The sequence below is a fragment of the Anastrepha ludens genome, chromosome 6 (genome assembly GCF_028408465.1).
Source record: "Anastrepha ludens isolate Willacy chromosome 6, idAnaLude1.1, whole genome shotgun sequence".
NCBI classification, from domain to species: Eukaryota; Metazoa; Arthropoda; class Insecta; order Diptera; family Tephritidae; genus Anastrepha; species Anastrepha ludens.
Window position 1 is genome coordinate 30,884,131 of NC_071502.1, and position 18,402 is coordinate 30,902,532.

Consider the following 18,402-nt stretch of genomic DNA (forward strand, 5'->3'; position numbering starts at 1 on the left):
CATAAAAGTGTGTTTTGGAATCAGTAGTGCGATTCACTAACACATTTTAACGATATTCGCATTTAACGATTTTGCTATTCAGGAACCCATTTCATAACGAAAATCGAAATGTTTTAGTTAACACGGCGATTATCGCAAACTAAACGACAACAATTTTTTTGTGGTTAAATTAAGCGAGAAAACAAGAATTAGTAGTTTGAATTCAAAGTTTTCAATTCCATTAATAAAAGCGGAAAGACGGGAATATATCCTTTTAGTATTTAGCTTATGACTTATCGCGTAGAGAGGCAATAATGAGCGTTGAAACGGTGCGTCGAGGTTTGCTACAGCATGTGGACAATAGAACGGCTATTTAGCTGGAGAAGAGTTCCAGAAATTAGTCCGGTTAACTCCAGACTTGACTGAGGACCTACTTTCTCAGGTTGACAGTCAGTTTAGAGGTTTCAGAATAACACGTATTTCGATTGGAAAACAGGTAAATCTTAGAATCTTCAAGCTAATTTAATTCTAAGCTCTGCCTTTATATTACAAGGTTCTAGCTGCACTGCGTTTTTTTGTAACTTGATGTTATCAAAGACCCGTATTTGAGCAATAGGGAATATCTATGAGTCAATCATCCATTAGACGAAGCCTGCATAGTGTAGCGAATGCAATCAACCGCCCCATATTTTGAGTAAAGGTGATACTTCCTACGACCCAAATAGTGCGGGAGACAGCAAAAGAAACTTTTTAATTGAGTTGCTCGGCTGTGGAGCGGCTCTTTTGATATTAAGTAAATATTAATTTAAAGTAATTAATTAAAAATATTAGATAAATGTTAATTTAAAATACAGATTTTTTATTTTACTTACTTTGTAGAGATATAATTGGATAAACACTGAAACACACAACTATTCGTTCATTTTGATATTTAATTTACAATGATACCACTCCCTATCAGTTTGAATAAATAGAAGAAGACTTGTGCTTGTGAATAGCAAAATTATTACTGCAAACAGCACTGTAAACAAAAATAACAATTGCCGAATCGTTAAAAGTGAGTGAATCGCATTACTGTGGATGCTATTCACAGTATTTTAGCGAAGAACACCTTTGCAAGTTGTCAGAAAAAGTTCTGCGGAAAATTACTGTGAGCGTGTAGCCAGAATTTTAGTGATAAGGATTATTATTTTTTTCAAATGCATTCGAAGGCTGTCAACATGGGAAGGATTGGTTCAATGTCAAAATGGGGTCTAAAGCAAACTTAGGAGTTTAAGCGACGATTTCAGTGGGTAAATTTAAGCGAAGCAGAAAGCAATCCTGTCTAATGGAAGTGTACAAATATTAGCTTAAATATTTAGCAACATTTTACGTTTTTCCCAGCTCTTACGTCCGTGTTTGTTCGCTGAACCAATGATTGCTACTACTTTTACATGGTAACATAGTCTTTGGTTATGTCTTGATTACGCTCCGAGAGCTTCCGACTACGTTGCGCTTTGATATGCATTCTTGGATTTTCCCTTTCACACAAAAAATTGCATAATTTGTTAAAAAAAAAATTGTGAGAAAGTGGCATCTTCTAAAAACCGCTACTGTATTTTTCGTGATTTCGATAACCGATGACATTAGCGCTGCGAATAAACAACAAAAGGAGAAGTTGCTAGGTTCGGAATAGTCAGTTAATGACCTGGTAATATTGAAATTTTAATGTTTGGGATTTTTAAATTAAACAAACTAATGAAGACCGTTTATTGAATTGCGAAAGCACGAATTGCAAAAACACCTCCTAATGCATTTTTTCGAGCATTTTTCCCGATAATGCCGTGCAAGGCAGTGCCTATCGGTAGATACAATTTCTTGTGCTTGGTAGTTTTCATTACTTCCTTTTTTTCTTTTTTCCTCTTTACAAACATGTAATTCCCATCTTTTTGTATGTTTATTTGAAAATATGACGTCAATGGAAAATTTAAAGACGCAATGTTGTATTTTATAATTCCTGTTAATTAATTTTTAATTTAAAAAAGAACGTACTCATTTCGCTAACTAATATCCATAGTACAGATCCATAAGTTAAAACACTGCAGATGATTGTCAGAAAATATCCACAGCTGAGATCAACTGATTTCAAAACGTTTGGTGGCTTAGAATGGTGCATAAAAAATGATTTGATTTCACATAAAATCGTGCCGAAAAGTCTAAAAAATGACGTTAAAATATACATATTTCTCAATGAAAAGCATTATTATAGCTAAGAAATGTATTAAAAATATTTGTTATTGTAAATTTTACAAGTCAAAGATATTATTTTGTATTTGTGTTGTTGTTGTATTCTATTGTTTGTTGCCAAACTCAAATTGTAATTTGACATAACAACCAGCCAACACGCTCAAGTAAGAAGACCAAGCACTCACACCATCACCCACTTGACTGCCTATCAAACTCACACCAAGAGTGCCTGTCAAAAAATAGGAAGAAGAAGAGTGCTTAAACCTGTGGTTTTGTACCAAGGTGGATTTATTATAATAATTGTAATTATTAATAAATTCGCCTTGTTTTGTACAATGCAAATACCCGCTGGATGTATGCAAACGAAAATATCCAATAATTCGAATTACAACACTCCAATAACGCTCAACTATCGGATTCGAACATAGTTTCCGATAAATCGAAATCGATAGTTTTACAGGTCGCGGTTATACAATACAATGGGACGCCTTTCCGGTTTCAGTAGATACACATAGTTTTTTAAATGATCGAGTAGCTTTGAAATGCATACAACTGAGCTTAAACTTCGATATCTGCTTAATGTTTTTGAGTACCATTATAATCACCATAAAATATCTATCGGATTTGATTTTTGATATTTTTTTTAGCGAAATGGAGCTAATTCTGACTTGCTTCTAAATAATTTTATTTCTCTGGTCTGGTAACATGACCAAACGCTGTCGTTAAACACAAACTTAACGAAAGACCGAAAACCCATTGACAGATGCTTAGAAAACACTGTTTACAGAAATACTGGCGCTCCGCGGCAATTTACTAAATATTTTTAATTTTTGAGAGTTTAGTTGCAAAATAATCAGCAAAAATTGCGTCCGAAAGTTCTGAGCAACATCAAAAGATGGATCGGCGAAAGAAGCGCACATCCACAAATCAATATATGATGTACTTGGACATGATGGAGAAGGACTCCATTTTTGCAACTGGACGCATTCCACGCGATGTAGAAAGTAATTATTTGCATAAAAAATGGAAAGAACTTTCCGACAAGTTGAATACATGTAACAGTGGACCGACATTAACAGCAGAAGAATGGCGCAAGGTAACGCATAGGTGAATTCATGTAAGATTTTACTAAAAATTCTTTGGTTTTCATGTAGCGACTAAACGATTGGAAAAATACAACCCGCTGTAAATACAGACGAAGCGTTTCTGGTGAAAAAGATGTATCGTTAACCTCTTTGGAAATAAAGGCACTTGATCTCTTCGGCAAAGTACCAAACGCTGGATGCGACCCAGTAAGCATAACACTTAAATCGGAGAAGGAAGATCCAGACGATGAAGTAGAACATCAGCGTACATCCGAATCTCTGCAAAAAGAATTGCAAGCTGCCGTTGAAGAAGCTATTTGTGGTGACGACGACGACGACGCTTTGCAAGATGAAAATGATGAAAACGAAGATATTATTGCACATGCAATATCGAACAATGTGCAAACATCTGTCGCAACCAATACGGGTTCAGCAAATGTTGGTAGCACAACTACAACTTATCGCACGATTGTGGTGGAAAATGCGCAGTTCACAGACGATGAACAGAACCAAGACCATTTGGAGTTCATCACACAACGGCGGCATACATTGGGACCGTCATCGACATCCAGTAATGTTGTGGCAACAGGCGTACAAACGATGGTGACAGCGGCACCGCCACCTCAAACCACTGTTACCAAACTGATCAACGGTGAGATGCCGTTAAAACGATTGCGTACGCAGCCACCCACCGAACAAGTTATCTACGAAGGTGTGTTCCATAACAAACGGCTATGCTATGATGTGAATCTAAAAATTTAACTTCTTTTTATTTTTTCAGTTAAAAAAGCACCAATATCGCAACCACGCACCATAACAATACATAATACGGCAGTGCCGCAGGCGGAAAGCCACTCGGTATCAAGTAACAATAGCAGCCATAATGCTGCAGCCCATCTGGTAGGCTTAAACAGTTTTCCAACACACGATGCGCGTGAGATTGCGCGCCAGCTCAAACGTCTGGCGGATATCAAGGCTGAAAAGCTGAAATTCGAAATAGCACGTTTCAAATTTAACAACCCCGGTTTTGTTTATCACTCATCAACATTATAGTATATTTACTGCAATATCAATGCATTTTGAGTTGAAAACGTGGAGGAGCGATCGTGGAAAGATCATCCATAAAATTTTGTTTTAAAAAATTTGTCTACATAGTTATAAATCGACCCAAATATTATAATTTACTAAACGACTAGTAGTAGCAGATCTAACGCTTTACACAGTCCTAAACTAATATATTTTATTTCAAATACTTATCTTTATTATTTGTATTTATCGGTTAATAATATATTTAAGGTAATTTAAGTCTCAAAGATAAAATGAGTCATGTCGTAGTAAAACTGTTTTGAACCTTTTCTATTGCTGAGAAATCTGTACAACCACTTCAACAGCTGCCATGCCAAGAGTGTCGCTCTCAAATGCCATAGTCTCTTTTGGTGTGGGTGCTTTACTTCGTTCACCAGCCTTTCAACTTACTTAAATCATATGCAATATGCATGTATAACTAAGCAAAGTCGAAAAACTGTCACTCCTCCAGCAGCATCCCCCAAACATTTGTGGAGAATCTTCGTGCTGCTGCAACAACAACCAGTCTTCTTGCAATTAATTGCATTATGCGTAAACTTGAAATTTGACCACAAATGAGCGAGAGCTTCTTTCAAATAAGAAAACAAATTAAGTGTACAATTGATTTTAATTACATATTATATTGTATTTTACTGGATTATTCAAAAATATGTACTATAAGCATATGAAATTTTAAATAAATAAATTTCAACGTAAAACCTAAATTATTTAATAACGAAATTGTGGTAGGGTTAATTCCACTAAAAATATGCACTTATTTATGAATTTTTTTTGGAAAGATGATTCATGTAAATTTATTTATCCAATTAGTATACTGTAAACTCATAATATACAAAATATACAAAATTGAGCCGTTGACAGCAGATCTACGCTGACGTCTCGAAAAAAAGGCAGTTTGCCGTGGACAGTTTTTCTCAGCATTGGATCATCTGAAATCAAAAAATCAAAGAGTTTTCATTAGGAAATCAATTGTCCGAGGTAACCCTGTCGAGTTTTTATTAAAAAAAAAAATTTTTTTTTCAATTTTTTTTTAACATTTGAAGTAGAAGCGCGATTTTTAGACGATAAATTGCATAATATTGTTTATTGTAAAATAAATAAAAATTGAAAAAAAACCTCCCAGGGTTACCTCGGTAATTATGTAGAGAAAGTGTGTACAAAATTTCAGGAAGATCGGTCGAGTAGATTCAGAGAAAAAGTGTCCACTGACTTAAAAAACGTCGTTTTCCAGAAAATCGATTTAAAGTTCGACCATAGCAGGTAGCCGAGTCGGAGCGGCCAACGGTTATAATGCTCTAACTTTGTGAGTTTTGCACCGATTGACTTAAAATTTGGACACAACATTCTTGAGATTATGTACATTCATTTTCTCAAATAATCCAAAATCGATTTTTTTTTACCTTAAAAACCCTACCCCCCCCTTAAAAGAAATAAGTTTTATTTCAACAGATGATTTTAATAAACAAAACAACAATTTAATTTCGATAAGTTATTTTTTAAGAAAAATCTTTTATTCGAGATTTCTGTTCCGCAAAAGTGTCTATAACATCATCGAAGTTTAGAAATCGGGCCATAGAATTTTCAATAGACAGAATAGCCAAGTTACGTAACCTGTCTTGTCTCATAGAGTTTCTTAAATGAGTCTTTATCAATTTTAGTTTTGAAAATAATCGTTCAGCACTAGCTGTAGTCACAGGAATTGTGAGAAATAACATTAATGCAATGCATACTTCAGGAAAGCTGCAAGACATAGAATAATTTTTTATTATTAAGGGGGTATTCTAGTCTAGAAATTTGAAAAAATCGAAACATTTTTTTTTCAAAATTCGATAGTTTAAGTATTCAAAAATATCTCCCTAAAAGAATTTTTCAAAATTCGTACTATTTTCGAAGTCACAAGTATTTTAGTGACCCGAAAGCTAGACTGGTTTGAGCGGACGGCGAACTTTAAACGTGTTTTTCTCGAAACTACTTTCGATATGGTCGGCACGATATCTCAAGTTCTAATCAACCGATTTGCTTGAAATTTGTCATGAATCTTCTTAATTGGCGCGATAACCGCTTACGCGATTTTGGCGGAGCTTAACAAAGCGCGCCAGTCGTTTCTTTCTCGTGCTAACCGGCGCCAGTTGGACACACCAAGTGAAGCCAAGTCCTTCTCCACCTAATCTTTCCAACGCAGAGGAGGCCTTCCTCTTCCTCTGCTACCACCAGCTGGTACCGCATCGAATACTTTCAAAGCCGGAGCGTTTGTATCCATTCGGACGACATGACCCAGCCAACGAAGCCGCTGGATCTTTATTCGCTGCGCTATGTCTATGTCGCCGTAAAGTTCATACAGCTCATCGTTCCATCGTCTGCGATATTCGCCGTTGCCAACGTGCAAAGGTCCAAAAATCTTACGCAGAATCTTTCTCTCGAACACTCCAAGCGTCGCTTCAGCGGATGTTGTCATCGTCCACGCTTCTGCGCCATACGTTAGGACGGGCATGATGAGAGTCTTGTAGAGTGATTTGTCATGAATATTCCTTAAATATATCTCTATCGTATGAAGCTCGAAAAATTGGAAATTTCAATTTTTTAATATGTGTAAACAATTCGAGAAAGCTTAAAAATAAGAGAAAAATCGACCTCAATTTTTTGAGTAGCCGCCATTTTATGGAAAAATTTTTTTTTCCGTTTTTTCTGGTTCATACGATAATGACATTCATATTAATTAAGAATTTGTATTTTTTTTTTTTTTTCAGATGACCACAAGGGTAGAAATCGTGACGACGGGGACACTGCCTTTTTTCCCCCCTTCCACTTCAAGGACGCATAACTCCATGAAAATTATTTTTTTTTTTTCAAATTTATTTTGTGTGCGCCTAATATATGAATAAATAAATGATAAAAAAATGTATCGTAAAAATATCAATAGCTTTTTTTTTATTCATCGCCAAAAAATGCTCGAAATTCTAGACTAGAATACCCCCTTAATAAATCAGCAAGGTCTTTAATACACGACAATTTTTCTGTTTCGTCTCTGAAGGTCGATCGAAAACTTAGAATTTCTCTGCCAAATGATTCAGATATGTCTTTTTTATATGTAAATCTCAACAAATTCTAGAGCATTTTTTAATAGATCAGTGTCATTCAAAACTTTTAACGTGGAAGGCGTAAAACATTGAAATTTGAAACAATTTCATTCATTGGAATGAAACGCGATTTCAGTTGGTTTATAAGGATGTCCAATACTCGATAAAATATATTCACTCTTCACATCTTCGCAGAGCTCGTCAAAATGGCGTTTTACCTTCCTCTGACGAGTATTAGAAAATTCAGGGGGGATGGACCATTCTTCAGCTACACTAGTTGCTTCCATCTTCAAATTTTCAAATTCATGTCGATACCTTTTCAATACTTCTAGGCAGATTTTCAAACGTTTTACGGCATTCGAAAGATCGGTGGCTTTAGACTGAAGTGCTTTAGAGGCTGCATCGATAGTTTCATCTGATTTGCAATTTAACAGGATTGTTTTCGTTAGCGCTTTTTGCACTTCAACAAACTGAACTTTTAAAGCAAAAACGGCATCATAACGTCCTGCCCATCTAGTAGGCTTTAATGTTTTCAATGTTATTGAATTTGAAGACTCACTTTCTTCATTAGATATCAAACTTGATAAAATATTTCATCTTTTGATACTACGCCCAAAAAAAATTATAAATTTTTTCAATTGTTTCAAAAAAATTTTGCATATCCATAACCTCTTTCACTGCATCATTGAGTACTAGATTTAAATTATGAGCAGCACAGTGAACATATACGGCATTTGGCTCAACATTTTTTATGAGTTTTTGAACTCCACCATAAGTCCCTTTCATTGTGTTAACACCATCATATCCTTGTCCACGACACTTATTTAGAGGAATGTTTTTGCCACTTATGGATTGCATAATTTGCTTGGACATAGCTAAGGCAGTTTGATCCTTAACTTCATGAAATACCAAAAATGTTTCTTTAATGACAAGTGCCTTAGGGATCCCATTACAATCTTTTTCGATCATACAATAACGGTAAAGTTCACACATTTGAACAATTTTTGAAATATCTTGCATTGTTTCGAATAGGACAGAGTAGAATGGTGCTTCATTAATTTCATTTATAAGTGCATTTTCTACTTTTAAAACCAGGACAGAAATCAGCTCATTTTGTATTTTCGGACTTAAGTATTTTATTTGGCCCTTTGGTTTATTTAACAACTCTTGCAAAATCGGATCGTATTTTCCTAATAACTCAACAATACTCAAAAAGTTTCCTTTGGAGCTTGGATCACTGCTATCTGCTTTTTCTCTGTGGCCACGAAAGGCTAAATTGCATGTTGAAAGTGTCAGAGTAACATCAAGGAGTCCAGAAAGTACTTGTCGCCAAAAGGATTTTTCTTTTTTGATCATAGCCTCTTGCTCTTCATCGAGTGTTCGATATATACGCCACTGTTGATACGTAAGACAGGAATCCAGATCAATTTTTGATGTCTCGTGCCTTTGTATGCCATCTACAATATGTTTCCAGTTGTCATAGCCCTCAATCCAAACATTTTGTATATTCTTAGATGTCCGATTTGCGAATAACCAACACGGTTCACAATACGCACTCTGAAGTATTAAGGAATAGGAAAGCCATGTACATACGTTCAAGCTTGACGCCAGACTTGGAAACAATACAGTAATGTTTTTCTATAAAAGATCTATTGTTACTATCTTTTAAGAAAGGGCCATTAGGTTTGCAATGTCCGTTTTCAATCACGAACCTTTTCACTTGATTAGTTACCTTTTTAAAATTACCCTTATGGCGAAGATACAATATTTTTCATGCTAGAATATAATTAACTTTGATTTTTGCCGGTATCTTGTTGTGGTTGTTCTGGATCTGGATATTCACTGATGTTGGATGCTGCATCTGATAACACTGGTGTACTTTTAGTAAGCTCCGATTCTTCACTTCTGGAGCACTGCTCAATCGATTTTTTATTATTTAAGTCAGCATTTTTCAAGTACTGGCTAATTTTAGGTAGCTTTTTATTTTTTTCTTCAGTTTCCTTCATTCTCTTTCCTTTTTCGCTCCCACTTAAATATTTTCTGGAACTAGACATTTTAATATTTAACTTTCACAATAAACTTTACTTTGCCACTATTTTCATATTCAATAAAATAACAACATTAAACATACAAATCACCAATCGTTAAAGTACTCGCACAAAGAATACGCAGTCAGTGAAAGCCCTCATAAACAAATTTCAAATCCGGGATTCCCCTAACATAGTGTGGCCAACTCACCCCCGCAGTAGCGAGACGAAAAAAAAAAACTAAATGGGGAATTCCCCGATTACACCGCGTTACACACATTCTGTCCTATGAACCAAATATACTTTTTCGGAAAGGGGATAAAAATAAAAATACACGTGTATCGGCGATTTGCATGTACACGCCACAATTTTTTTTTTGTATCTTATAACTTTAAACGAGCAATTCTTGTATGCATATCTGTATAGCCACACGATCTCAGGATTAGCTTAACGGATTTGAATGAAATTGGGCACACAGATAGTGTATCACATTTCTAGACTTTTCACCTAGGTGTTGCCACTGGCAATGTTTCACAGGGTTGCCACCTGTTCGAAATTAAAAAAAAAATTGCATGAGATATGCCGATGTGGGTATCAAAAGAAAGGTATTTCACTCCGCATTACAATAGAGATATAAAACCCCGATTTTTTTTATTAATTTTATTATATTGTATTAAAATTAAAAATTGTTACATTAAAAATTTTAATGCTTTTAAAGAAACTTAGGCCTTTTATTTTTGCGTTTGTAAGCATTGGTGCCAGTATCGCGACAAATAGACCAAGCCATATTCGCCAAGCCTATGCGTAATGTCTTGTCCTTTAAAGCGCTTTTCAATAGCCGCAATGTCCTGATGGAACCTCTCGCCATGTTCATCACTACAAGCTCCTAAATCACCAGGGAAACAATCTAAATGATTGTGAAGGAAATGGATCTTTAGTGACATTAATATGCCCATTTCGCCATACGCCGAAATCATTTCTGCAACAATATTTTTATAATTGTCAGCTCGTTTGTTGCTAAGAAACTGCTCAATAACGGCAACTGTGCCTTTCCATGCACGTTGTTCGATAGCATGCAATTTTGATGAAAATTCATAACTTGCAACTATTTTTTTATCTGCGGACCACTGAAAACACCTTAAATTATACACATCATTCAAAAAATAAAGTTACTAAAAGCCTTCGTAAAAAAATACCTGCATGAATCTTTGCGCCGCTCAGTTTCGGAAAAATATTGCGCAAACTTGCAATCGCCTCGCCCTCACGATCCAGTTTTTTAACAAAATTTGGCACAGAGTGTGTTGTATGAAACAATAAATTAAAGGTTAATAAGTTGTTTAAAATCTTGAAGTCCCTTCAAGTTATGCCGAAAATTTAGAAAAAGGTTTTTTTTTTTAGAAAAAAAATTCAAGAAAATCTGAGAATTGATAAAATATTTTTTTTTTAATTTTTCAGAATAAAAACATTTCTACGAGTCTGCCTGCAGAAATTCAGCGCGATTGGATCACGGAAAAAGGGTTAAAAATTGATCCAAAGTTTTTCACACAGGCGGACTACGAGCTCTATATTTTATACATAAAAAAAAAATCTGACGTGTACATGAAAATCGCCGATACGCGTGTATTTTTATTTTTTCTCCCCTTTCCGAAAAAGTATATGTATTTGGTTCATAGGACAGAAAAAAAGTTCGTTTTTATGACGCAGTGTTATTAATGCTTACCCGCGCTGCCAACGTTCCGCTCCAAAATATATAGAAATCAATGGATGCATTTTAAAATGAATAAGTACCTGCAATTATCGTTATTTTGATTAACGGGTTTTTGACGGTCATAAGTAAGTAAAATTACTCGTCACGCGTGCTTCTCTAAAAATGAATAAACATCTTTCTGTTAAGTTCGGTTAAAATGCTTAACGATTTATTGATTGGATTTTAGGCAGAATTTATAAAAATATACTTTTCACATAAAATAAATTACTTATGCCACTCATGCCACCCTATTGTTACGCCACTGTATCCGGCCAAGGACTGTCACTCCAGCAGGACCTCCTGTACATGTATGGGGAATGTTTTTGCTGCTACAATAACAACAACAACCTGCATGATAAAATCTCGTTAACTATTTTGTAAGGTTGACGTATTTCGCACAAAAAGTTTCATCATCCTTCCTAAAGAGCTGCTGGCAAAAAAAAAAGGGTCTAATAACGGACGAAGCCAGTTTCTGGTGAAATGTAAGCGGGATAGAATCAAATAAGAGCGCATTCGCTGTTTCATCATTCACGTCGTTGATTTCCCACTGATTCTTGTCGTTTCTGCTACCAATCCCAGGGCACTCTGATGCACCTCTCCTTGAAGGTAAAGACATCTCGGCTTTTTGCAGCCAGTAGGTGCCTTTCTTCGCTCTGTCCAATCCAGCTCTATCTTAAGTGTAATAAGTGAACTGAGTCGGAATGAGTAAGGACACAAAAGACCATGAGAGCGAAGTGCAACCTTAAATAAATTTAATTCATGTCGTCAGATTTCTCCCGTTTGGCACTTTCATGATTGTATTTGCGCAATTATGGACAATTCTTTCTGTATATTTATGAATGTGCCAGGAAGGAGATGACAGAACCGGTTCAGTTGTCCCCCCAGTTGTCCCGCCTTCACATACCGGGCATATGTTTGGTATGTCGGGTTCGATTCTGGATAGGCAGGAGTTTAACCTGCTACAATATTCAAATGAAATTGTGCCAGTGTTACGGGGGTCTCACGGGGAAGCGGAACTCCCGATGAATGTCGTTTATTGTCTGGTCCAGTAAATGTCTGTTCGCTTTGTCCTGGATCTCGGCGACGTAAGGTGTTTCCTAAGGTGTCTGCTTACGTGCCTGGGAGGCGGCTCTGGCTCAAGCAGGTGTTGTTGTTGTTGTAGCAGTAGTAGAAACTCGACAGTGTAGAGTATATCACCGGTCATCTTCGTCTGGCTCTGGCTCTTTACCGGAATGACTAGAGTTTTTCCCGACCAAGGGCTGCCGCCCCAGTAAACTAGCCCGGTCTAGTAAACAGTCTCAAGCAGGTGTCTGCAAGGGTGCTTGCTGAGCAGTTTGTTATGCTCCATTACTGGAAGCATTTGTGTCACGTTGTGAAGGTGTTGAACAGGGGACATCAGGAGGCAATCGGTCGCTGTCCGAATAGCAGTGTTTTGGCAAGTATGGAACCTTATTCACTGCCTGTCACTAGTTCCAGATAGACTAGATTGCCTTAAATGTCGATACCAACAGTTCTTTGTCTTTGCCCCAAGTGCTGCCGCCAAGCGATTTGAGGACCTTGTTGCGATTTTGGACTTTAGTGGCAATAGCGGTTGTATGCGTAGAGAAGGAGAGCAGCAAACTGTCGAAGGTTACACCCAAAATTTTGTGACTGTTAACAGTCGGAATTCGTATGTAAGTGACTTTTACCTTAAGTTCCAGTTTGACCTCCCTTATCCGGGTGCTAAAGAGGGTCGCCGTGGACTTTGTGGGGGAAAGTTGGAGATTCTTCGCAGTGAAAAAGCGAGAAAGGTCGGTGAGGTAGACGTACAGGCCATCAATATCATTGCCCAACGCCATTATCGTGCAGTCGTCAGCGTATGAGACCAGGGAGACTCCCTCTGGTGGTAGGGGGAGCTTTGATAGATAGAAGTTGAACAGCAAGAGTGAAAGGACACCATCCAGCAGTTGTCCCCATCTCAGACATCAGTGTCCCCTTGAACGTTATAAAAGGGAAACTGCACCATTTCTTCCTTTAAGCCAGCAGGAGTTCAGGAAGCCAGATGGAGTTCTATTTTATCGTTTGCTATCTCAAAAACACTTTGGCCTCAGTACGACAGAAGCAGGACTCTTAAGTGCTAGGTCTCGCCCGCCATTCAATTTCCAAACTCATAGCGGTGTTCACCGGTCACTGGCTGATAGGAAATCATGCGGAGCAGATTGGACTTCGGTACAACCCCCATTGCAGAAGCTGTGGGAATCCTGTTGAAACCTTTCTTTCGAAGTGTCCGTGTTTGGCGGCCTTCTTCAGGTTCCTTAGTGTGCCTTTTGAGGATAGCCTGAGGCGGCACTGGATGGCTGTAGATGGGTTTTTTACTTTGAGTTTTGTAATCGCAGATAGTGTCCTTCATTATGGCATAAAAACGGAACTCTATTTTTTTTAACTATTACTTAAATGGCGGGATGAAATTCCACAAAACGCCAGGGTATTCCACCGTCTGTTAGATCACTACTTGAATTTATATGGTCCGGCATAAAAGTTTATTTCGCCATGGAACTGTACTTGCCTGTACCGCTTTCTGTACCAACTTTCTTGGCCATCAAAGCCACGGTTAGCAAACGGGTTACTCTAACCCACAAGCGAGCTTGGTAGGCTAAGAGAGGTTGCAGATGGAAAAAACTGATGTTACCTGTCATGTCCGACCAACTGTCGCAGTTCCTCCTATCACGAAGCAGAGGGGACTGTAGGACGTTTCATCACCAGTTTACAAGGTTGTAAACTAAGTTCTCGTCTTTTCTCGCCTCTTTAATGAGGTCTTTCGTATATTGAATTCTGAGGAATTTTTGGTTCTCAGTTAACTTTCGCGGAATGAAATGTGCACAGACCTTTCGTAAGCCCAAATGATCAGTTCAAATGCGACAAATCAATGTTTTGGAAATATTCAACTCCGATTCCAGGAATTTCGACGAAGATTTCGGTTAATTTTTGATACATTTTCGCACAATTTTGATGGAATTTTCGGTGATTATTGATTTTGAGTGGCCCGTATGTTCATTGTCATTTATGTCCTCACAACCATCTCTGAAACGTGTAAACCACTCACGAACTCTGGCACGAGAGAGACAATCATCGCCATAAACTTTTTGCATCAATTCAAATGTTTCGATAAACGTTTTACCGATTTTAAAACACAATTTGATATTAGCTCTTTTTTCGAAACTCATTTTTGCACCGATGACACAAATATACTGACACTTTAGACGCAATAACTTCGCTTCTACTGCACCGAGTTGTCACCAAGGTTAGATTAGGTTGAAGCGGTTGTCCATTGTAGACACACTCAGGCTCATGGCCCATTGTGATGCCGCGTGGGGAACTAGCCCTATCCCTCCTGAAACCAATGTGTGCTATTCAAAAATTTCGCAAGATCCTTAATTTCGACAGAGCCGTGCTCTTCTAACTCGTTGAAGAAATGCCCGCCCAAAATGGCGAGTCTAGATAGAGCAGGATAGTGACACAGAAGGTGCGGGATCATCTCTTCCTCTTCCTCGTCTAGACAACTTCTGCGGAAGTCATGTGTTTGCACACCCATTCTCTGGGCGTGCCTACCGATTAGGCAGTGCCCCGTAATAACTGAAATCAGTGTGTTAAGACTATGCTTATCTCTTCTTAGTAGAAGTTCTGTGCGTTTAGCATTGAGAGTCGGTCACATCTGTTGGGCTATTTTACAAGTGGCTTCCTTACGCCATCTTTTATTCGCTACTCTTACAATTTCCTCGCGGATACGTAGTCTACATGTTTGCAAGGGTATACCTATATTGTTGTCTATGTACTCATCAGTCAATTTGGTACCAATTTTCGCTAGTTCATCGGCTCTGCAGTTCCCCTCAATGTCGCAATGGCCACGAATCCATGTTACCTTTAGGTGAAATGACTCAGCCATCTCGTTAAGAGATGTGCGGCATTTCATGGCTACCTTGGAGGTTATCGACTGTTTTATCGATTGGGATTTTATCGTCGCCTGGCTATCAGTAAAAATGTAGATATCATTTCCGGATATCGCATCATATTGTATCAGTGTCGCGGCTTTTATTATTGCCATCAGTTCAGCCTGAAAGACACTACAGTGGTTGGGGAGAGGAAAACTGAAGGAGATCCCCAGATATTCGGAATATACACCTCCGCCCAACCTGCCCTCGAGCTTTGAGCCATCTGTGTATACATGGATAGACTCGCTCTGTCTCACATCGTCCCGTTCCCACTCTTCCCTTGAGGGTAGGAGGGTCCTAAACGATGTAATGGCAAGTATAGGCGGGAGTGTATAGTCCACCAATCCGGGAAGCCCCAAAGTGTCAGCCAGGATTTTACCGTGCCCATAATCCGCGTTTGACCACTTACTTAGAGTGTTCAGCCTTATTGCCGCATTCCGTGCGTTATATATTGCCTGCAGATCTACCGGAAGGAAGTCACATGTAATGCTTTCAATGGTTTAGTTGACATGGCACCGGTTATAAGAACAGATGCAAGTCTTTGAACCCTGTCAACTTTTTTAATGTTCACGCCCTTCTCCAGGGCATTGTCACCAAGCTTTCACTGGAAGTCAGCTAGGGATGTAACTTCTAACGCACTAACTCATTAAAAAGATGGCGCCATCAAAAACATTTTTATGAAGCCAGTTTGGTTTATTTTGGACTTCATCTTGTATATTCCTAAAAAATGTGTTAGCTTTTAAAAAAAAAAAAAAATTTACGTATCCTTCATACAACAAAACTTATTAGTATTACTTAGTATTAAATATTTTGTACATTTGAAAAATACTGTTACAGGGAATATAGACGAGGGCCAATTTTAAAAAGAACATTTTCCAAATATCCAACGTCCATTCAATGATCAGAATCACAAGGCTAATAGACCTAAAATAAGTGCCAATGAAACGCTTGGAATCTTTAAAAAACAATACAGCAAAAATTGAAGCAACGTCCAGATCAGCGAGACGACAATATCCATGTGACTTAAATACTAAAACAACGGTTTGAGCGTCATACCGTCATGCCAAATCCACTCATGCATTAGTTTATGAATGTAAAAAACATTACTTGTACGAGTATGTGTTAAGATATTGACCTAAGGCGAGCATGTTAAATTAAAAAAAAGAAGAAGAAAAAATAAAAATAAAATAAAAATGAAAATCAATCGCAGAAGAACTGACCTAAGACCGAAAGAAATATTCATGCACATTAGGGTGCGCCAACTTTGAATGAGAAACTATTGTATTTTCTTTTGCTTTTCTAGGTTTTTAAAAAAGTTCCATTATGAGTCAGAAGTGCTAAAAATTATGTAAAATGGGTTTTGAAGGATATAAATAATATTATACTTTTTCATAATTTTTTTTTAGAAATTTTTCGAAAATAATTTTTTTGAAATTTTGTGTATAAAAACTGTTCACCGATGAATGTTGAATCACCTGCCTGGATATTGCATTTAAGGTTCTATTGAATTTTTTAATGCCATCTACCCACCTCTCAGCTGAAAGTCTTGTCCACAGCCCTCAATTGCAGAAAATACAACTGTAATTGGCATTTAATCGATGATATTTAGAAGTGAAAACTGATACCAAAAAAAAAAAAATAAAAAAAAAAAAAAAAATTGATACCAAAACCAAAGCCCCACAATCACTGAACTGGCTGTAACTTATCAGTGTGGCTTTAGGCCTGAAAATCTACTACAAACCAAAACATAAAATTCTGAAATGTACCACAGAGGGAAGAAACGACTTAGATCATTACTTTGCTGATTTGGAAGCCGGCTTGACGCTGTTAGGTGGAATTGATCTCAGAGGTCTCCCACCCGGTCATCGGCTTGGCTCTTGGCTGCTGTTAAAGGGGAAGTCCAAAGCTTATTTCTCAGAAAAGCGCAGAACAGATGAAGCTCCATTTCTTCGTGTGCTATTTCGAAAATCCTTTGTCTCCTGTACAAAGCCGTAGGAAGCAGATAGTCTTGGCGACTCCACGCCATTCAATTTCCAAACTCGTAGCTGTGTTTACTTGTTATTAGACGATCGGCACTCACGTAGAAAAGCAGGGCTTGCCAACATAATCCCCATTGCAGAAGCTGTGGAGTCCCTTCAGAGAAGGAGACTGTTGATCATGTTCTGTGTAAATGTTCAGGTTTGGTAGCTAAACGATAAAGGTCACTAGGTGCATCCTTTCTTCGACAGCCTGGGGCAGTGCTCCAACCTTCCATTACATCAACAGCTCTGGTAGACTGTAGATATCTGCTCGTCGGAGGTCTCAAAATGGTATCAAAATGGCACTTTAGTCCTATTTGGGGAGTGAGAGCCAGTCTGGTATTTCAACATTTCGCCTACCTATGCCAAGATATTTGAATTTCGTATCAATGCAAAACCTGATGTGTAAAAATAGGTTGCGTACTACCTCCAAGTCAAGCATAATTGTGTTCCAGCCATGGTTTCTGACAAGGTAACTCCCTATCGTGTGGCTTTTTTATCCCGATGTTAGAAAATATTGCTCGTAGTGGTGAATGTAGTGGCTCAGTTATTACTTTTTAAAAGGCAATATTGATACCACCGGCTTCAACAACAGAAAGAAGCGAAACGATTTTGTCTGAAGTTAAGCCTTGGCAAGCCGAAGTATCTTCTGTTCTCAAACAAGCACTCATCACGCACGCGTTTCGGCATCCACCTTACTGTGGACAGTGATAAATTTGAAAAGAATATTTCTTTACTTGGGAGTCAGCACTATTATCGTGAATAATATTAGGCTCTCAAAGAAGAAATCTTCTCCCCAACGAGTGTTTCTTTGACTGCTCAAGTCTTCTAGCAACACACAAACATCATACCTTTTATGTCCCTTACCTTGCTTGATCTATCGCTTAGCGGAGAAATTTGGGCGATTGTATTAGCTCACAGACCCGCTTTGTTGAGCTCAGACAAAATCGCTTGTGAGGTTAGTGCGCCAATTTAGAAGAAAAAACATTCTCTGCGTAAGAGCTTGACATCTAAGGCTTATTTGGCTGTTACACGGGACTGTTTTCCAAAGACAATGCCTTCACACTTTTTTACTTATATCATACACTCTCAATAATCTCATTGTATTCGTCACTGTCTTTGATTTTTCGAAGACAGTAAATTGGCAAAGGACTTGACGTTACTAACCAATTCAGCGACCTTTCGTTGT

The 18,402-nt window shown here is 37.7% G+C and overlaps 1 protein-coding gene across 1 annotated transcript; it reads left to right on the top strand.

The window, feature by feature from the left end:
* The first annotated feature begins 2,950 nt into the window (after positions 1-2,950).
* LOC128865899 (uncharacterized) lies at positions 2,951-5,074 on the top strand. Its single transcript, XM_054106295.1, has 3 exons — positions 2,951-3,301; positions 3,360-4,002; positions 4,072-5,074. Exons 1-3 carry the CDS (start codon positions 3,101-3,103, stop codon positions 4,341-4,343), a joined length of 1,116 nt encoding a protein of 371 aa, XP_053962270.1. The 5' UTR covers positions 2,951-3,100; the 3' UTR covers positions 4,344-5,074.
* Positions 5,075-18,402: the final 13,328 nt, after the last annotated feature.